Raw genomic sequence first — 22,084 nt, forward strand, 5'->3', positions numbered from 1 at the left:
TTTTTTTTGCCAGGTGCCTTGTTTTATTACCAAATAAATAAGTGAATGAGTGACATGGCCGTCCCAAGTTGTCCACATTCATTAATAAAGAGGCATGGTAATTTCCAGGGCTCCCTTGGGAATTATCAATCACCCTGGAAGTTCTTATCTTTATTTCATTATTTTGAAAGGTGACATGGGGGACCCCTTCCACTGCCTTTTAAGTGACCTGTGGAGAAGCCAACCTGGGCAGGCTGTAAATCCTGCCTCTCCCTCCTGGTTTCAAGCTGCCCTGACTACTTCTGCTTTGGCCAAGGCGGACCTTTCTCCCTGAGTCCTTCTCCCTACTATGCTCCCTTCCCTGACCCCCAGTTTTAAAGTCACCACTAAGCAAGCTGCTGTGCTTTAGGCCTTGATTTGCATGGACCTCTTGTGAAACACGCACACGAAGGGCTTGGGTGGCATGTCCCATCATGTGGATGACATGGCCATTAGTAACCATGGTAACCTCCCTTCCCCGGCTTCTGTGGCTCCACAGGCCTAAATTTATACCAGTTTCTCCCAGATAGGAAGGGGTTCTGAGGACCCAATCAGTGCAGCTAGGGGCAGGGTCGCTTAATGAGACACAGAACGCGCCTTCCATTAGCTATGACAAGGCAAACACCAAACCCTTTCAGGTTAATAGAAACAACCCCAAATCTCTAGCCAGTAAACTTGGATACTTACTCTTAAAAAAAAAAAATCCAAAAAGAGAAGGATAAAAACAAAAAAAGAAAAAAGAAAAGACAGATCCTTTTCATGTTTGTTTCTTACAGCAGCAAACACAAAACAGGCGGAAGATGTCCTATTACAACTGCGACTAGATTTTAGAATGGACGGGCCCCAAATGGTGGTGTCCACACAGGTCCCAGGTAGCACAGCTGTCACCCATCAACACAACTTTCAAATAAGAGCATGAAACTTACCAGTTCCCTTATTTTTCTTCCTTTAAAAAAAAAAATGAACCCGTTGTCTTTGTCAACATCTCTGTACCCTACAAATTATATGGACTCCGGCAACGTAAAGAAAGATACTCAGCATCTTCACCTAGCTGCCTGGAGCGGGGAAGGGGGAAACGGGTGGAGTTACCTGTCTAGGCCTGGCCAGCCTCGGCAGGGACGCTGTCGGAGTCCGAGTCGGCCAGCTCTGCTGTGCCTTCGGGGGCAGTCTGACTCCAGCTGTCGGACCTGTCTGAGATGGCGTCCTCCTCTCCGACGGTCACCTCCACCCAATCCACAACGCTGGATTCCTCATTTTCTTCACTGCCCTGGCCATCCCGGCTGTTGCCCTCTGATCTGTCCGAGGTGGCCTCTGCGGGCTTTGCAGCCGGCAAACTATCTTTCACTTGCTCGCTGCCCACTTTTACCCTGGGTACCACCTTCTCCGAGTCCTCTTCACAGGGCTTTTTGGGGTCCTTGTAATATTGCTGGCCCAGCCCGCTCCCGTCCTTTGGGCTCTCGGCGACGGTGGCTTTAGCTGCTTTCCTGGACGCAGTGTCGTAGCCATGGTCCTCTGCTACGTGCTGTTGCTGGTACTGCTCCATCCACTTTAAGGTTCCAGTTTTTAGCAAGCACCTGTTCTCCTTGAACCAACGCACAATTTCAGTTCGGACCAGGCCAGTCTTGGCTGCTAACTGGTCGTACTCCTGGGGTGTAGGCCACTGGGTTCTTGCAAACGTGCTCCTCAGGAGATGAACCTGTTCTTGACTTTTTGTAATGGCTGGTGAAGGGCTGGGCAGAGAACCGACCAGCTGGGCGCCCGAGAGCTGGTCAAGTCGAGACAGAGCACCATTGGGGGCCACCACATCTTGGCCTCTTTTGCCAGACCCCATGGAATCCAAGACCGCTTGCTCCATGCTGTCGCGGAGCTTCCGTCTCTCCGAGAACCAGGAGTCGATCTCCCTCCTGCTCAGCTTGGTCTCCACCCTTAGCCGATCCAGTTCTGCTTGGGTCGGAAAAGAGCTTTTCAAAAAGCTGTCTTCCAGGATTTTAACCTGACCTTGTGTTTTCTCCTTGAACTTCTGTGGGGCAAAGTCTGGGTAGGCATGGTATGTGCGACCGTGTCGGGAGGCCGCGATGGCCAACTGGTCTTTGGCAAGGGATTCGCTGGTGATGTGGACGATGCCCCTTTGACACCGATACCGGTGGTCACTGAACCACTTCTTGATCTCACTCCTGGCAAGGCCAGTCACCTCGATCAGTCGGTAGACCTCAGCATCGTCAGGGAACTGGCTCTGGAGAAAGCTTGACTTGAGATGCGCTATCTGCTCCTTTGTCTTCTTGCGGTCGCCTGACGGGGTCAGCGAAGGGTTGGCCACCTTGGGTGGGGGCTCTGGCACCTGAGTGACATGTGGACGTTTGGGCTCGGGGGCAGCTTGGGGAGTTACTAAAGGTCTCTTCTGGCCGTGGTTGGTCACTCCGGCCATGGCAAGTGTGATAGGGGAGCAAGAGACAGTTGTTGACCCGCTTGTCACCTGAGTCAGCACCAGGCTGGTCTGGCCGAGGATTTGGCACGGTAGAGCTGTCTGGAGGATGGGCTGTGACATCTTTGTAGGGGCCAGCTGGGCGGGCAGCACAGTGATCGTCGGGGGGACTGTTTGGATGGTGCCATTAAACATCTTCTTCCGGGCCTCTTCCACTTCCTCGGGGGACCAGCTGATGCCATGCTTTAAGCGTTGGGTGGCAAACCAGATTCTGATGTGCTCTTCTGGGTGTTTGGAAGCAGCTGTCAACCAGGACAGCTCAGCCTGGGTTGGGTAAGGGAACTTGTTGAAGGAGTTGATCATGGTGGCATTCGTGTCCAGGGCAGAGTTGTATTTGGTAGTATTCAGTGGGACGGGGACCTTGGGGACCAGGTTGATATTTGGTGGGAGCTGGACTGAAGGCATGACGTGCCCTAATTCCTGGAGCAGCTCTACCCCTCCGAGTCTCGAGAGGATCTCAGCTGCGTCTGTCACCAGGCGGGCAGTCCCTTCCATGTGGTTCTCGGGGGTGGCCTCCTCAGGCTTCTTGGGCACCTTCTTGGCATCAGTTTTCGGTTTCCCCGTCTTCATGATGGGAGTTTTGCTCACTGAGATCCCAGGGTCGCTGTCACCACCTCCGGGGCCGCTGGTGTTGATGGATATGACATGGTTGGTGGCTTCGATGGACTGCTCTAAGACAGTCTGGTTATTTCGCTTGATTAGCTTCAGCTTGAAGTTGGTCTCCCCGGGATGGAACTTGGAGTTGTGGTCAGACAAGGAGTCGTACTTTTTGGTTGTGAAGTTACATTCGGCACACACGTACAGGGGGTTGAGAATCACATTGGGGTGCTGCGTGTCCACGTGCTCCGTGAACTCGTTCAGGTTTTGCGTGGAGTAGGGGCAGTATTTGCACTCGTAACCGCCTTGGAGCTTTTTGGATGGGTTCTCCCCTGTAGATTTCACCTCTATCACTTCGTTTTCTTTGGAAGAGTTTTCAGGTTCCGCTGCCCAACCGTCCTTGGCCATTTCAGGCTGTGGCGTGCTGTTCCCTTTTTCTTTGGCCCTGTCTTCTTCCTCGGGCACATCTTGTTCTAGTACTTGTGATGTCCGAACCATGCACGGGGTGGTAGATTTTCGTTTGCTTGCCATGTTGCTTGTCTCTGTGCAATGGCTTGTTTTGGAGGGGGCGGGGGCACGTAGGGAAGGGGCAGTGAAAATTTTGGAACAAAGAAGGTCAAAGAAAGGCTTTTGGCTTTATCCCCCCCTCCAATGGCTTTGGCTTCCTTTCAATGCTGAAGTCTAGTGTTTGAGTTTCCAGGGTGATCTCAGCACAGAAAATTGTAATTGCTCCAATGGCTAAACACAAGAGGCAGCATCATATCTGTAGGACAAGAACAAAGACAGGGTCAGCGTTTCTTCACCAGGCAAAAGAAACTAGCATTTCTTTCTGAGTTTGCCCATGACCCATCCCAACTGGCACCCAAAGCAAACGCCTAGGTAAGCACAGATGGTGTGAGAGTGGGTGCACATACAAATGAAAGACCGTATTCTTCTTCTCCTCTTCCCTTCTCTGGGAAGGGCAGTGGGAACTTGCCCAAAACAAGCAAATGAGGGTGCAGGACACTCGTTCATGTTTCGAGAGAAAAGGACACAGAAAGCAACAAAGGTAGTGAGATCTTCTGAAGTGGTTGGTGGTTGGTGGAGGGAACATTGCCCTTGAAATGTGGCTGGGCTTGCAAGGTGCTTTAATTGATGGTACATCAGAGGCAAGATATCTGCTTACCTGGGGCTGGCAAGTGGCATTTATATGGGCATTAGAAAAATAGATATGAACTTTTGTTATCATAAAAGTAAAATCACTATAGAAAATCCAGAAAATGCATTGAGGTATAAAGGAGAAAAAAATCATTCCAAATATTGAAGTTCTTTCATTTCACTTGAAAAGTTCCAGATTTTTATAAATATGGAGCAAAATAATGATTTAAACATGGCTGTATGACACTACACTGTAGAGATATACCATATGTAATATATTTAGCTATTCAACTTTTGTTGGACATTTATTTCCAGTTTTGGCTCTTCTCAACAAAATTGCAATCGGCACCCTGAGTCTTTATTTCTGAGAAGCACCTGCAGACGAATGCTTAGAAATAGCAGCACTGGGTCAAAAAGTGTCAACATTTTAAGTCCTCTTGACTCATATGGCCAAGTTTTTACACCAACTGGCCTTTCCTCTGGCAAGGAATGAGAGTACCCCACTTACCATTCAACCTACGTGAACTATCCATGAAAAAGCCGATTAGATAGGTTAAAATTCTTTTAATATGCTTTTGTGCTTTTTCTTGATTGCTAATAAGGTTGAATAGTTTTCAAAGACTTAATTGCCACTTGTATTCTTTCTTTGTGAATTATCTCTTTATGCCATTTTTATTTTGTGATTCTCAGTGGTTTTCTTATTAATTTGTGAGAGTTCTCCATATATTAAAAATATCAGTACTTTATTGGTTGCAAAATTTTCCCAGTCTATCATTTATGTGTTTGCTTTTCATATGATGTTTTTCATGTTTTCCATATAAAATTTTAATTTTTAGGTAGCAAATTTATCAGTCTTTTTCTCTTGCAGCTTCTTTCATTGCAATTTTATGGATAGAAAGTGATTCCCTGCCTTGATAGCAGAGACATATTATTTTGTGCTTTCTTAGAATGTTTTAGCTTTATTTTTTCACATGTAACTCATCTGGAATTGATCTTGGGTTCAGCTGTAAGACACAACTGTAACTATTTTTCTTGAAAGTTACCAATGATTTCAGTCGCACATATTGTGTTATCTTTTCTCAGTAATTTGTGAAATCATCTTTATCATACATTAAATTTTTATATATACTAGGGGATTCTGGGTTATCTAGTCCATGCTTCTTATCTAGCTATTGAGTCTCACACTTATGCCTAATTTTTTTTTGTAGATTAGATTTTTTTTTTAATATCTGGAGATATTAAGGGACTTCTCCCTTGTTACTCTTCTTTTGCAAAACAGTTCTGGGTTATTTTGATCACCTATTCACATAAATCAGAATCATCTGCCAAATCAAAGAGAATTTTGATTGGGATTGCAGTAAACAAATATTAATTTGGGAGTACAGGAATAATTTGCTTATTAGGAAGTAGGATATGTTAAAAGAACCCAAGCTGGGGAACTGATGGGGTGGGCCATGTTGAGAGTCTAAATGCCTAGGCGGATGGGGAGTGGGCCTTACATTTTGTGGCTAAAGGAGGAGGAAGGTGTGTGTTGGAACAAGGATAGTTGATGTCTGTGGAGAGGAGAATGGAAGAGACGGTATATCACCTCCTGCCCCTTCCATTGGCTTGGTTTTAGGTCCCCTTGACGAGAGTGCTCAAGGGCAGAAGTGAAGATTTATTTTCATGAGCTACTCTGTGGGACTCTGGGCCCACACCCATCTGTTTAGGGACTCAGGTGACAAACTTGAGCAGGACTCAGGAGAGGAGTATTCCTTGCCTTGTGAACTCAGAACCCAAACACTCTAAGGCTGGAGAGCCCTGGCACTTTCATGCTGGGCAACTTCATCTGCAGCGGGTGAGGATTCCTCAGGGCACTGGTGTGCCAAGACATGGGCACAGCAGAACAGAGGGGCACCGTGTCATTTTGCCGACCACCCTCAAGTGACATCTTCAGCTCCCATGTCCCCACTGAACATCAGACTCTTGGTTTCCCCCCTCAAACACGTGTCGCTCCCTCCAGAATTCTTTGTCTCCATCCATGGTTCCACCACTGCTCACTTGGGCTAAAAACTTGCTCTCTGCCTCTCTCCACACAATCAGCCCATCAGCAATCCTGCTGACTCTGTCTTCAAAAGAAATCTGGTATCATATCGCTGCTCACCATGTCCACCCCTCCCTGACTTGTTTGAGCCACCATCATCTCCTACTTGGAACCCTAGAGCAGCCGCGCCTGGGTCTCCTGTTTCCTTCCTCTCCAGAGCAGCAGAGGGATGATAGGAAACAGCTCATGTCACCTTTGTGCATGATGGCCTCTCTCGGCTTCCTATCAGAGTGAAGCCCATGCCTTCACAGCAGCCTGTACATCCTGGCGTGTCCTGGCCCACGCTTCCCACTCCCCTTTGCTCATCGCACGCTGGCTGCGGGAACAGGCACACACCACTTCCATCCCGGGGCTCTGCCAGAGCACCCCACCCCCAGGACTCCTCAGATCTCATGGCTTCATGTAAAAGTCATCTTCCCACAGAGAGGCCTTTCCTGACCACCACCCATCTGAAACAATGCCTCCCTCAGTCTCTCTCTTTCCTGACCCTGCTTTGCCTTCTTCATAGCACTTGTCAACATTTAAAATTTATTGATATATTTTGTGGTTGAAGGAGGGAAGGGAGACTATGTATTTATGTGTTTGTTGTTTGTCTCTCCCTCTAGAACTGTGCTTGCGATACGGCAGCCACCAGTCACATGTGGCTCTCAAATTAAACTTTAAAAATGCAGTTCCTCGGTCACACTAGCCACGTTTCAGTTGCTCAATAGCCACACATGGCTGGTGGCCATTGTATCAAATAGTGCAGGACATTTCTATCATTGAGGGACGTTCTACTGGACAGCGCTGCTGTAGAATATACACTCCATAAAGGCAGAAACATCTCACTATGGCTTCCTCAGAGCATAGAACTGCACCTGGCCTTCAATATGCTTCCCACAAATACTGGGTGAATAAGTAAATTAACTGCAGGGTGCCTACCTCGTGGGAACTGTAACCAATATAGAGTGATCAGGTATAGAAATCTCTTCTGGGTGCTCAGTAATGTGTGTGCATGTGCCTGTGTGCACACGTGTGTGCACCTGTGTACGCGCGCGCGTGTGTGTGTGTGTGTGTGTGTGTGTGTGTGTGTGTGTGTATTGGGACTTGTATGAGTGCAGGAACTCTGTAAGGGGAAGGAAGACCCACAGTCCCATAGGGGGTACTATTGACACAGCAAAACAGAGCTAAATTTGCACTCATTATCCAAGTGGCTTGGGCATTTGAACAACAATGTTCTTTGAAGAGGGGGAGCAAAAGGAAACTTTTCTTTTGCAGAACAAAGAAATCGGGCAGGAATAGGTGTGGAGGAGAAGAGGCTCTTTTTACAGAAACTCCCCACATCTAGAATTATTTACATCTGTTGACAAGTGAGGCCGAGCAATGAGCCAAGCCAAATTGTGGTGAAACATCCTAAAAGCTTTCCAATGTTCCCAAAACTGTGGTTCAGAATAACCAGTACCTTCTAAAACTTAATTGGCAACCAGGAATCCCAACCATAGCAGATTAAAAGGAAGGAAAGATGAAGGAAGGAAAGAGAGAAAGGAGGGGCGGGGGTTAAAAAACGCTGAGTCTTTGAAGAATTCATCTCTGGGCGGCTCACTGGGGGAGCTGCAAGAACCCTTGCCTGTGGGAGAATAATCCTGACACAACCAGGGGTGAGTGTCTGTGAACAGCAGAGAGTTGGTGTTTGTCTTTCTGAAAGTCTGTGAACCACCAGTGAGGTCAGGACCAGCGCCATGAGGCCTGGTACTCGCCGGCCTGAAGGCTGCCGAGTTCTGGCAAAGTCTGCAGGTCCAGGTGTACACTGGTCAAAGTTGGCAAAAATTAAAAACACTGACTGAACGAATGAATAAAAAAATGCATGTCAAAATGCCAGCACCGTCCCCTCTATGCTGTGGTGAGTACCCCAACGGACCAGCTCTGCATCCCGGGTCTCACCCTGGGCCACCTTCCCAGTGGGTCTGAACTGGGCGCAGGCACCACCTGGAAACACGCCAATTTTTTGGGGGGAGGAGCACAATTCAGCCCATACCAGCAGGGCAGGGGCAGTGCCATCGGCATGCCCTTCGATGGCACAAAAATGATTTGTTCATGCAGCCAACAACAAGTACTGACTGAGCACCCATTGGTGTCAGACTCGGTTCTAGGTGCTGAGGATACAGGAGTGAACAGACAGGGATCTCTGTTCTCACAGAGCTTACGTTCACAAGAATAAACACGACGCTCGATAGGCACTCTGTGGAGAAAAGCCAGGCAGCAGAGGATGGGCTGCACAGTGGGGTGACTGTGATTTTTAAGCAGGGAGGTCAGGGACTCCATGAAAAGGTGTCAGTGGAGCGTCTGGATGCTGCCTAGACGAGAAGGAGAAAGAGTGAATGAAAACACGGAGGAGGCCGTGCTTCATTTTGTAATGCTGAGAGGCAGAAGGGTGGCTAAAGGCTTCACAGCGGAGGTAACGTTAATGTGCTTGGGAAGGAAATGGCCATGACCGTGATTAACTGAAATCCTCCATACTTTGTTGATGAATCCTCACAACAACCCTGCAAAGCAGTTGTTAGTAGCCTCAACTTACAGCAGAGGGAACCCAGGCCAGGGAGGAGAAGTCCCTTGCCCAGGGTCTCATGGCTCGTTCGTGGCAGAGCTGGGATTTGAACAAAGTCTGTCCAAGCTGCACCTGTGCTCTTGGCACACAGCACATGGCCTCCGTTCGTTAAGCAGGACTCCAGAGGTGGGGTAGGACCCTGCCAGGTAGAGAGAAAGGGAGCGCAACAGTGCTCCGAGGCAGAGGAGACAGCAAGAGCAAGGATCTGTCTGAGGAATGGCGAGGACTGAGGTTAAAGGGAAGGGCGTGAGGTGGGGCTGGGAGGAGGCGAACAAGTCAGGCTGGGGCTGGACCGTGAAGGGCCTTGAATGCCATGCTGAGTTAGAATTTCATTCTGCTGGCACCGGAGTGTCAAAGCCTTTCAAGCAGGGTCACGGGAGCAGCAGGGTCACGGAGGTGGGGATGGCAGGAAGAGAAGGTGTGTCAATGAACGCAAGAACCCCCAAACCAAGCAGATGAACCATATCATCTTAACTAACCCCAAGTTGAGTAGTCAGGGCCCAGGCTGTTAAGAGACACTCTCCTCTCCAGCCTCTGAGTTTGTCCTTTAAGCAGACGTTGGGGACTCTTTACTTTTCACCTGGAACTTTCTTGCATTCAGTTTGGACTTCCTTCCTCACCGAGGTATGGCTGGATGCTTTGGGTTCAAATGTGGCAAAACCGTCCCTGAACCATTTTCCCAATAACAATGACAGCTAACATTCACTGAAGGTTTAGTATCTGCCAAGTCTCAGTGTTTCACTTCTAAAAAAACCCCAAAAAACAAAAACCTATGTAACTACTGAGGCTCAGAGAGGTTAAGGAGCTTGGCTAAGGTCACACAGCCTGAAGCCACAGAGCTGGGATACAAGCTTTTTGTGCAAATCGCCTGGGGATCTTGTTCAAACTCAGACTCTGATTCTGTAAGACTGCATTTCTAACAAGCTCCCAGGTGAGGATGACGCTGTAAAGGTGGGTTACGCTCGGAGAAGCAAGGCTCTCTGCGCCTCCCCAACTAAGCACTTCCCACTGCCATGTCCCTGGTCACCCACCTTGGTCACCTACCTCTGACCCTTATTTTCAGGGACAGGGTGACAGCATTTCCTGACCTTTCCCTGTGGCTCTGTGGCTCTCAGGGGAAGGAAAAACGGGTCAAACCATCAGACCAGACCCTGGAAACTCTTCTCAAGGTAGCTGACGTGCAGCCTGGCTGCCCGATGAGGAAAAGGTCTCGGTTCTTGATCTCCCTAGGGAGGCATCTGGGGGAGGTGCAGAGTCAGACCGCAGCGGCCCCCCATGGCCAGGGGTCTCCAGCCTGAGGGCCTTAGCGGTCAGAGCAAGTGGAGGAGCCTGGGTTCCCGTCCTCCCAGGCGGGCGTCATGCCTACTACCAGGGACACATGTGCTCCTTTCAAGAAATCACACCTTCAGGCTTCGGGGCGTGGGAGGGCAGACTCCACTTCTCATTTCAGAGCCTTTCGCTGGGGCTGTCAGAGGAAACAACAAGGCTGTCTCGGGGCTTTTAAAGGAAGTATCTTGTCAAGACATCAAAGCCCAAAAGGATGCTTTTAGCTTTGCAGGGTCTTCTGACAGAGCTGTTAACAGATTCTGCCTCAGTTCAAGGGCGTGTGTGTGTGTGTGTGTGTGTGTGTGTTTTAAAGTCACAACATTTCACCTCCTCCCCCCAGGAGAAGGAATTCTCATGGGTGGGTATGTGGTGGTGGTGACAGTTGCCGGGTGGGGTAGGGAAACGAATGGGCTGCAGGGGTCCTGGGTTTTGCTCTAAGCTTCTGGCCAGGCAGCTCTCTCCTCCCGTATCTCCATCCTCGCCTCCATTTTCCTCATCTGTTAAATGGGGATTACTTTTGAAAGGTCACTGGTGACCACGAATTAATTCTCGAGTTTTGCTGATTTCGCTCCAGCCTACTTTAAATCTAAACTTGAATTTGGGGGTGAGCCTACAGTGTGCCTCTCAAACCGCCAGACACCACCTGGGGTGCCTTCTCAAAATACCCATTCCTGAGCCCAAGTCCAGACTCATTAAACCCCAAAATCCAAGAGCAGGCCCAAGAATCAGGATTTCTAACAAGCAGCCACGTGACTGATGTGCAGACAGGATTGCTGGCCTTGGCAAGAAGATATCCCTTGGTTTCTCCTAATCAGAAGTGGATGGGCTGAGGCTAACTCGGAGCCATGAAGACAGGAGATTCTGCTCATTGCATTCCCTGCTGGACTGGAGCAGAACAGCATGCTCCTAAGGGAAGTGATGATTCAGGGGGCGATGCAGAAATATGGGGAGAACTGTACAAAACAATGATGGCAGAAGAGAATAGAACAAAGAATGCTGGGTGCTCGACAACACAGTGTCAGACATCTTTAAAAACGACAGGGTCCATAGCAGCAGAGTTGGTGGCCCAGGGAGGTGAGTTTTAAGAGGCGACTTCCTGTTACCGGTGTCTGTGCTTAGCTTTTATCGCTCAGTTGCTTAGACAATTTTTTTTTTTTAAAGAAGGGGTTTGCTAATCTGGCTAAGCGTAGGCAGGAAAATGTAGTAACAAGAGACTATTTACATGTATAATCTTTACTAGTCCCACAATACCAAAAGATAGCTATGATCTCCATTTCACAGATGAGGAAACTGAGGCTCAGAGAGGCTAAACGGGCTGCTGAGAAGGACGGAGCCCAGAGAGTCCTGCCTCCACACCCACTGCTTGCCTGTTAATCGTTAGCAATTCCATTTCCTGACACTCAGTCTATAAATTAGATTTCTTATAAATTCCAAGTGGCTTTCCCCCTCTGGGAGTGTTCAAAGGGGAAAGCTTTTAATTGAATTATAATGTCTTTTTCAACTTGCTCCTCTTGAGACGCTCTCTTAGCAGGTAGAAGAAAGCCTGTATGGTACCGCTAGCTAAAGAAATTCAGTGGATGAAAGGAAGTTTGTGACTCCATATGACCCAACACTTCAGTGTCACCAAGCCTTTAGGTGACACAGGGCTCTGAGAGGAGGTTGGTGTCCTGCTAGCAGTGGGGGTAGTAGTGGTGACCTGAGACACTATTCAGTGAGTACTGAGGGGCAGAGAAAGCCATCTACGCCTGAGAAGGCAGACCCATCCTGGGCCCCTGTAAACCTGGAGTCCAGAATTTAGTCATTTACTCAGACACAGTGAATTCTAAAGCTCAGACTCTTTCCATCCTTCAGTAGGTAAAGACTTGGCCTCCAGTGGCTTTGCTCCCCTCCATACTTATCATTCGTGCCCACCTGGTTGGTGGAAGAGGGCACAGGTTAGTGTCAGGCCTCCCCAGTTGGAATCCTGGCTCTGTCACTTACTAACAGAGGCATCCTTGTCTGGCCACAGCCAGGACGCCCACCTCACAGGTCCCAAACCCTCACACAACCTGGAGAACGCCAAATGCAGCACGCCCATTCACCATGGCCAACCTCAGTTCCTGCAGCTGTAAACTGGGGTGAATCGCCATCTGTAGGACTGGACTGAATGCGGACCTTTAACACTGGCATTTGTGGGCCCCTTAAAGGGCGACTTTAATTAGTGAGCTAGTATTAGCGATGAGGAACCGTTCTGCCTCTTCGTCCTCAGTCTACCCTCGGATCATCCTGCCTTTCTCACCGCCATGACCTCCTGCAGCTGCCAATCTTTGTAGAAGGGGCTGCACGTTTACACCAGCTTATCTCACCTGAGTCATGCTGCTCCAAGATCTGTTTTCTCATCCTTTGTTCATGCCCAAAGCAATTTCTATGGCAACTGTGCCAATATTTTTAGGTTTCCCAACTCTGCCTCTCTGTTTTAGTAGAAGATTTTGCCTTGCATCTTGCTGAGAATATAAAGGTCACCTGATGAAGGTCACAAGACAAAGGTCACATTCTTCCTCATCTCCACACTTACCTCTTTTCTCTCCACCCTGGAGGAAGTAGCTGGACTCCCCATTATAAGGCCAATCCCTCCACCTGGCCTCCGGCTCAGCTCTCATCAGCTCTCTCAACTCTGTCTCCTTCCACCAGATCCCCTCCCCTTTCAGTCACAAACACTCCAGGTTGCCATTTCTCTAAAAAAGTACACGAAGCAAAACAAACACGGGAAACATCACCACATTTCCCAAAGCGGCTCAATTCCACCATCGTCTACACTGAATTATTATCCCAACTCTTGCTTCTTATGGCAGTGACGAAGGACTCAGTCTCCTGAGTGAAAGAGGCCTGCATTCTAGGTCTGGTCCTACCACTCATCAGCGTGTGAGCTTGGACAAGTTACATCCACCTTCTGAAGCCTCAGCTTCTCCATTGCAGTACGGGGATGAAAATGGCACCTCTGTCAAAAGGTTGTTGAGGGTATCCAGTGAGCTATCTGAGCACTATGTTTGGCTCTGGGCCCCATTCATGATGAGCTCTGAGCTTGCAACACAGGGTACCTGTTGCTAAGGTGATGCAACCATCAAATATCTCCAAGGAAGTTTGAGATTCCTGCTGTTCATTCCCTCTGTGACTGCACTGTCCATCCCTCACACTCGGCACATTCTGTCCTCCTGCTTTTGTCGTCAACTGCCAAATAGATCCCATATTACCGCTCCTGGGGGGCGAACTGTCTTCCTTAAGGCCCCACCTCCTGGCTTCCCTGGGCCACGCTCCCGGTTCTCCTGGCAGCCTCTTCTTGGCTTTCTCGTCCATTTTCTGCTCTCATAGGTGCGTCACAATGCCCTTGGCTCTTTCATCTCTCTCCTATCCATGCTCCTTGGTGATCCCTTCCACCCCAAAGCTCTAAACTCATCTCTATAGACAGATATCTACCCAAACAGCCTTTCTAGTCCCAGCTCCTCTCTGCAGAGCCCCAGACCTTCCATTCTGACTGCTGGACAACAGTGAGGATGGACTACATGAACTCCTAAGTGGACAAAGGCTGGAGTGGCCACTTTCTATTGAAACCTGATTAAAAAATATATATATATATATAACAAAAACAAAAAAACAAGGCCAAGATGGTTTATGAAAACCAAGGAAAATAACATATAAGTAAAAAAATGGATGACCCACTCCCACCGGGTTGGATAACAGACTCAACTCAGTTACCCGCACCTGGAAGGTGTATCTGAAGGGGAAATTTGGCAGAGGCTGGGCTGGCTGGACTTCGCGCCTCTTCCAAGCGTATATGTACTCTGTGCGTCTATGATCATCACCGGGAGTCTCGTGGGTGCCTCACATTTAACACATCTAGAACCAAACTCATCACCTGCCTCCCAAACCTGGTCTTTCTGTATTGTTCCTTTATTTAAAAAAAAAAAAAAAAGTCCCACAATCTACTCAGTCAGTCAGGCTGGAAACCTAGATGATGCCTGCTCTTTCGCTCTCTCCTCACCCCACAGCTTATTATGCACCAGGTTCCCCCAACTCTTCTTTCATCACCTCTCATTCTTCGTTCTTCTGCTTTAGGCCGAGACCGCCTCCTGGCCTCCCTCGGCCGCTGCAGTCACTCCCTACATCATGGCCTGGCCCCTGGGCTTCGCCTGTTTGAGGCAGGCATCGCCTGCCCAGCATTCTTTCCTTCCTCTTTTGGCCATGGCAGGCCAGTTCTCTCTGGAGAAAGAGCTCTCCCTACTCTTGGCCCATGTGGGTCCTGCAGCAGTGGGCATGTGACTCGGGCCTGACCACTCAGACCATCATGTCCCTCCAGCAACAGTGAGTAAGGAATGGGCTTGTGAGCCAGTGGGGCAATCAGAGCCAGTGGGGTTCCATGCTGGGGCCTTTGTTGGAACCACTGGGAGAAAAATGTTCTCCTTTTCTGGTGGTGTTGATGGGAGGGATTGGATATAAGCCCAGAAGTGCCAGTGGCCATCTTGCCACATCTTGCCACTTGGAACATGCTTGAGAGCTGAGAGACGCAGAGTCCTGATAACATCCCACTTGATAGGGCTACGCCTGAACCCAACATAATCCTGGACTACTACATCATGTCAGTCGGATGGGATTTTCTGTCACCTATCACTGAAAATGTCCCGACAGACAGAGTTTCAGGCCAGCCTCCTCACTGCCACCATTTCTTTCTAAAACAACAATTCCCGGCCATTTCCTGCCGTGATAGACATGCCACATGCCACGCCCATTTGCAACATTCTCTTATTCTTGTTGTGTTGGCGATTATGCCACACCATTCTGTCTCCCTTAAGAAAGAATCTTAGGACGTTAGTGGGAGTGACATTTTTACGGGGATGACCTTGAGGCCTTGCTAATCAAGAAAAGTGAGTCACTCACAAACTTCAATACTTTATTTTTAGAAAACAGATTTCTTGCCATGACATACCTCACAACTCATGCCATGATTGAACATCATGTTTCTAAACACGAATCTGACCGCATCATACTTGAAAACCTCCCTAGAAGTATTGGGAGCTGGCTTTGAGGAGCGCGTCTCGCCACCCATTTCCATCTCAATGCTCCATTCTCATCCTCAAACATCCCTGGCATTTTAAAAGGGAAATACAGCAGAAGACCTACTTTTTCAGAAACAGAAACTTGGACTTTGGAAAAGAGAACACATCTCAGACATAACGTTTGTTCATTCGATCGTTTATTCATTCATTCATTCATTCACTCATTCATTCATTCATTCTGGAGAGCTGGCTGTATGCCAGACACTGCTTTAGATACTCAGGAAATGAGACATAACTTTCCTGCTCTCAAGGCGCTAGTGATCTAGGAACAGGAGGCAGAAAATAAATAGAAAACAAAGAACTTACAGATAGTGGTAAGTGCTCTGTAAAGAGTTTCTAAAAGTGATGTGATGGTGACCAAAGAGCTACTTTCAAAGAGATAATCAGGCAAAGCCTCTGAGGAGAGGTTCTACACATCAAGATAGAGCAGCCTTGACACAATAATGAGTATCAGCGAAAACAGAGGAGGAGACTCATTGACTGCTTGTGACATTCTATGTTCACTGCAATGTAATTTTCAAACTCTTCAGTTATTATTTACCATTTCTATTCTCCCCAAGGATACTTTTTTTCTGAAAGGTCTCAAAAAGCTTCATTGAAAAGTACAGCTGTTCGCTTATCAACATGAAAACAAAACTCTTCAATGGTTTTATCGTGGAAAAAAGTTCTTCTTTTCCCTACTTTGGATAGTTCAGGAATAGATAAATATGAGATGAGTTGAGAGCTCCAAACAGTTCCAAAAAGAGGGCGGGGAGGGGGGTCATCTGTGCATCTAGATCAAATATTGGAAGAAATTTTAATCCCAAGGAAGAGTTTGTTCAAAGTGGATTAAAAAATAAAACTACAGCATACTGTTTTTCAAGTAGCCAAAATGAAGCACTGGGTTGATAGCTTATAAATAAAGACTTTGCCCTCAAATACCATATTCTGCCTTTAATGACAGAAGCAAAAAGAGAATAACCAGAATCGAGAAGGTCCACAGGGCATCAAAGTTGGAAGGCTCTTAGAGGTGATCTGAGCCTGTTTATTGGGTAAGACCAACCATGAGATCTGGGAAGGGACAGCGTACAGGTATGGCAAAAGGAACCAGCATCTAGTCCTTTGTCCTCTTTATAAGACTTCAATAGCCTACTGCCTGGGGCAGGTGGGTGAAGTTCTCTTAGAAGTGGTTGTGTGGGGGTGATGGGTTCTGCTGGGTGGCTGTCTGTTCCCAGCTTCATGGGGAGATCAAGGTGCTTTGAGCTGAATTGGTCCCTGAGAAGCCAATTAAGCAGAGTGAGGAAGTCCACTAGCTTTGGAATTAGAACAGACCCAGGTGTGAATTGAAACTCCATCCAACACCTACCAGTTGTATGACACTGAGAAGGTACTTCACCTGTCCTAGATGTGGTTTCTTGACCTATAACTCTGGAGCTAATGCCTATATCATAGGATGGTTAGGATGCCACAAATGGTGTAATGCTTATAAAGACATCAAAACACGAGGTACCTGCAAACTCTCAATAAATGGTAACGATGCTGATGATGACGCAAGAGCAGGTCCCCTGTGACGTATTACGCGCAGTAGTTGGTGTTGTAAAAGTCAGGAAATTTTTGTTGCGTGTGTCTGCCTGTGCTGCCAATCACAAATCGATCACACTGTAACATCTTTAACCCCTTTCTTTCTCTGAGCGATCATTTTTTTAAAAAGCAACAAGATTTAGACTTATTTTGAAGCAAAGTGGCTTCATTATTTTCGCAGTTAATATTTTGCAGTTAATCATCATCTTCTCCAAGGCAAAGCATCCTTTTTCTGGGGAGAAAGAATCATAACATCCGCCGTCACATACAGGCACACCCACCCACACACCCACAAACATGGAGAACCAGGGCTGGGAGAAGAGTGATGTGTTTCTGAAAGCGGGGGTAGAAAAAAAAAATCTTGCTGAGACAGAAAGAAAAAGGAATGAATTCTGGGTTCCCATGCCATGTACATAAATAAATAAGGCGCTATCAAATGTTTAAGATGGGCCTACTCTGATTTACAATCCATCAAATTCTGCTATCAAAACGTTTAGAGAGGCCGCGAGATTGTAGGGATTTATCATATCAACAATTCCCCATGTAACTTTTTCATTTCATTCTTTGGGTGGTTTGCACATACTCCATCTTCTGCCCGGAGCCGGGAGAGAGGCGAGATTTCTCTATTCCTCAGGCACGGATCAGGGCGAGACAGGGCTTTCCAGCAATCACTGATTCTGTCAGATCTCTCGCTGCCTTCTGTCTGCCAGCCCTCCCTCCAGCCCTCCTGCCCATCCTTTGCATCACCAAACGCACAGCTGTCTCTTGAACCTCTTTTATCTCTGCCTCGAAGAGACTTCCCTTCACCTCAAAGCCTGGGATAAAGGATGAAGGTTTACTTGTACTCTCTGGGACAATGTCCCCCACAAAGCCATTCATCCAAGCCGGTTCAATCCTAGACAAAAATCACACAGATTTAGATTGCTTCTGGGGGCTACCACTTCTCATCTCTGAAGAGGACACACAGGGTATAGAGTGGGCTGAATAACGGCCCCAAAGGTTTCCAGGTCCTAATCCCTGGGACCTGTGAATGTGACCTTCTACGGAAAAACAGACTTTGATGACGTGATTAAGCTGAAGATCTTGAGATGGAGTGATTGTCCTGGAACCTCCAGGAGAAACTGGCCCTGCCCACGCCTTGTCTTTATGTCCACAAATCTGATTTTGACTTCTGACCTCCAGAACTGTAAGAGAACTTGTGCTGTTTTGAGCCACTAAGTTTGGGATAGATTGCTACAGCAGCCACAGGACACTAATACAGTGGGTGAGCTGAGCTAGGTTTGCAGCCTGTGATCTTTCTATCACTCCACACCACCTCGTAGGCGGGCTCCTCCCTGCTTCCGGGCAGAAGCTGGCGGCCCAGCTCCCGCCAGCTCTGGTATGTCAGCATACACTGGTATGTTAACCAATAAGAAAATAAAAATAGCAATAGCAATGACGACAACAGTAATAAGAATAATAGGATGTCCCATCTGTATTGCAAACTCCAACTTGTCCCAAGCCAAAATGATCACCTGGCTTCCTCATTTCTTCTCCTACACCGATCGGGGTACCAAGGTCTCTGTCATCTGGGATGGCAAACACAAGTCATTTTGGATACTCCTCCCTGTGCCCTTGTACATTTGTGTGCCCAGGGAGTGGTACCTTAGCGCATGAGTTTCTTTCTTCTCCTCCATCTGCATACAAGCTCTGTCATTTCTTGTAACATTCTAGATGGTTCCATATTAGTCAAGCCATCATCATACCACATCTGGATTACCGAAATGGAATGACTTTCCTTCCTTCCACCATCTCCCCCATTCCAATTTGCTTTGTGTCTGCTGCCAGGCATACTCATCCAAGCTCTGAGTTGACTCTATCACTTATTTCAGTGATGCCCAGTCGTGGCTTCCTATTCTCCACTGAACCTCATTCCAACTGTCTGATGAGCTTTTGGGGTCTCCCAAAACGCAATTCCAAGGATCTTACCAAAACTCACACACTCTTCTCCCTGAACCTTCTACCTGTAGCAGGTTCTTTGCAGCCCACCCCTCCCAAACAGTTTTTGATGACTTGCCAGGCAGACCTCTATAGTCTAGGCATTGGGGAATGAATGAAACTGTCCATTTCCCCGATAAGTCAGTATTTTTAAAAGCAATACCATCTGGCTCTTAACAACCCATTAGTCTGAATTTCCTTTATATACTTAATAAATATTTGAGCACCCACTAAGGGCCAGGTTTTGTTCTGGGAGCTGGAGATTGCGGCGGGGAGTAAGCTAGGCTTCGGGCTGTCCTCTTGGAGTTCAAGTCTAGCAGAGGAGAAAGAAAATTACAGAAGCAATGATAATGCAGGTGTGCTAAATGCCCCTAATCTCAGGGGCACTATGGGGTGTTCAGAGAGAGGCAAGAGGAGAACTAGGAGAGGCAAGCAGGGGCCTCACGAGGCCTCTCACTGTATTGTGAGGGTGATGGGGAACCACTGAGAGGGGAGGCGGACATAGGTGGGGGTGGCTCGCATGAATTGATGTGTGTTTTAGAAGGTCCCAAGTTAAATCCTTCTATGCCTGACGCTTCTGTAGCTTGTCTCCAGCGTCCCTTCTGCGTCTCTATGGGTCTGACTCCTAACACAATGTGACTTTGATCAGTCAAGGCTTTGAGTTTATATTATTCATCTACTCATTCACTATGTCACTATGTCCCAGGTGCTGGACTAGGTTGTGGGGCTACCAAGGTGAATGAAAACAACATAGTTCCCTAGGATGGTGGTAGGCTGGTTAATGGCCCTTCCAAAGATATCCTGGTCCTAAGCCCTGGAACCTGTGAATGTGACCTTATATGGCCAAAAGGGTTTTGCTGATGTGATTAAGTTAAGGATCTTGAGATGGGGAGGTCATCCTGGATTACCTGGTGGGCCCTAAATGTTGTCATTACTGTCTTTATAAGAGGGAGGTAGAGGGAGATGTGAGAGAAGAGAAAGCCATGGGACGTAGCAGAGGGAAGCAGAGCCACAGAGAGAAGGTGCTGGCTTTGAAGATGGAGAGAAGGCCATGAGCCATGGAATGCAGGGAATGCAGCTGTGGCTGCTGGAAAAGGGAGGGGAACAGATTCTCCCCTAGAGCTTCCACAGGGAGTGCGGTCCTGCCAACACCTATGGTCTCATGGGAGCTCCCAGTCACCCACTGAAGGAGAACACACCCAGGCCTGGTTTACACATGTTTCTGCATGATATGCCACCTGGAAGGGAATGCCTGCAAAGTGATGTGCAGCCCATAGCCCACGGGACTCTCTGGCCTTCCATGTTCCCCATGATCCTGAAGCAGCTGGCTTGATGGCATGGTGGAACGACTTTTGGAAAGTTCATTTATAGCAGCCACAGGAAATGAATACAATTCCCATTTTCATGGAGCTCACCATCGGGTGCCAGGCATGGCCTTTAATTTAAGAAAAGCACACAAATTAATAGCTAATGACAAACTGACAACAGCTGGACAGCCTAACTTTCTAAGGGAAGACATTTCTCCAGGGCAGGAGCAGGGGCAGGGGCAGGGGCTGTCGTCCTTGGCTCCTCACTGGAGTCAGTAGGGGAGCTCTTAAATACCCCAGTGCCCAGGCCACACTCCATACCAATGAAGTCAGACTCCCTGGGGGTGGGGCTCAGGCATCTGTATTTTTTAAAGCCCCTCCAGGTGATTCCAATGGGCAGCCCAGTTTGAGAAGCACTGGTCTCAGGCGAACCACTTCCCAGGAGACCTGAGCTGGGTACCATGGGTGTTGCTTCTGTGGAGGACACTCTGAGATGGGGGGGCGTGGTTATTCCCACTCTGTTCTCCTGATAGGTGGGGTCATACATCTGGGCTGTCATCCTGCTTGAGTGGTTGTCGGAAAGTACCGGCCTGAAACTAATATACACTAATATTGAATATCAACTATAACTGAAAAAGAAAAAAGAAAGACAAAGAAAAAATAAAAGAAAGTACTGGCTATTCTGTTGTGTTCTCTGCTCCATCCCAGGTCCATGGCCCCAGGTCAGGCCTTCCTCCTGTATCACCTGCGCTGTCACAAGGGCCTCCCAATTGATCCCCTATACTTGGCCATTGAACTTTTCCATGGCGCTGTTCAAACTGCTGCCCTGTGATCCGCCTAAAAAACAGCGATAGCACACCCCTCGCTCCTCTAAACCCTGCGCTGGCTTCCCTGTGCCCCCCAAACATTGTCCAAATTCTTCAGTGTCGTCTGCAAAGCTCTGCCGATACGGCCTGGGGTTCTGATTCCCCCCTCAGGTGCGCTCACTGTTTCTGAACCTGCCCTCTCCACACCCACCTTCAGCCCTCGTCCAAGTAGTTCTCTGCCTGGAATGGCGCTCTCTCCCAAATCTTCCTATCGAAGACCAATTTAGCCTGTCTTCCAAATCTAGCTCAAACCCCTTCTGTCCCAGTCCCTCTGCCAGATTGTTTGCTCCCTGCCCTACTCTCAAGGCACACGATGGGAACTTTCCACGGGGCTCTATTAGAGTTACCTGTCCAGGTGTCTCCCCGCTACTGAGTCAAGAGCTCATTCTGGGCAATGACCTTGACCTCTTCATCGCTGTGTCTTTCACATCTCAGAGCACAGGGGCCTGCTCAGGAGGTGCTCGATTGACGTTTACTGCACATCAATCACACCCCATTACTTTATCCTCTATCTTGCACCTTTCCTTGGTGTCTAATGCAATTGGCAGAAGACAAGCCCACCAAGAGCCTCGTTCGGCAATTATTTGATTTCAAGGGGGACAACTAATTAGTACTCTCTCTAGGAGTTCTCGTAACAGCTGACAGCAGAGCAAGCTATATAGTCTCGCCTATATTTTTATTAGTAGCAGGATATCACTGACTCAACTTCAAAGGAGGTCCCAGGTCTGTGAATACTCCTGTATTATTAGCAGCAGAAGTAATCACAGCAATAACAACTCAGAGACCCTCAGCTACCCAGCCACTTAGGTTCAAGCCACAGGGTATGTGCCACGCTGGATCTTCTGCTCTCTGTCAGGGCCACTGGCTGTTCATTCATTGGTTGACTGGTTCACTCATTCATTCATTCATTCATTCATGCATTCAACAAAATATGTACTGAGGCCTAATACATGACAGCACTATTTAGGGTACTGCGAATACTGCCCTCTGGAGCTTATATTTTGGAAGCCTGGTTTATGGTGATATATATATATATATATATATATATATATATATA

At 47.9% G+C, this 22,084-nt stretch overlaps 1 protein-coding gene across 4 annotated transcripts in view; it reads right to left on the reverse strand.

Moving 5' to 3' along the window:
- Positions 1–22,084, reverse strand: part of ZHX2 (zinc fingers and homeoboxes 2) — a 148,387-nt gene that overhangs the window by 16,921 nt on the left and 109,382 nt on the right. For 3 of the 4 annotated variants that reach the window (XM_019629692.1, XM_019629694.1, XM_019629695.1), the window contains one exon: positions 1,108–3,860. In XM_019629692.1, coding sequence (XP_019485237.1) covers positions 1,112–3,628 — 2,517 coding nt within the window. In that variant the 5' untranslated portion in view covers positions 3,629–3,860 and the 3' untranslated portion in view covers positions 1,108–1,111. Of the gene's footprint in view, positions 1–1,107; positions 3,861–12,781; positions 12,942–22,084 lie in introns of all 4 variants that reach the window. The other variant, XM_019629693.1, reaches the window with a different exon arrangement.

This window comes from Hipposideros armiger, unplaced genomic scaffold (genome assembly GCF_001890085.2).
Source record: "Hipposideros armiger isolate ML-2016 unplaced genomic scaffold, ASM189008v1 scaffold_863, whole genome shotgun sequence".
NCBI classification, from domain to species: Eukaryota; Metazoa; Chordata; class Mammalia; order Chiroptera; family Hipposideridae; genus Hipposideros; species Hipposideros armiger.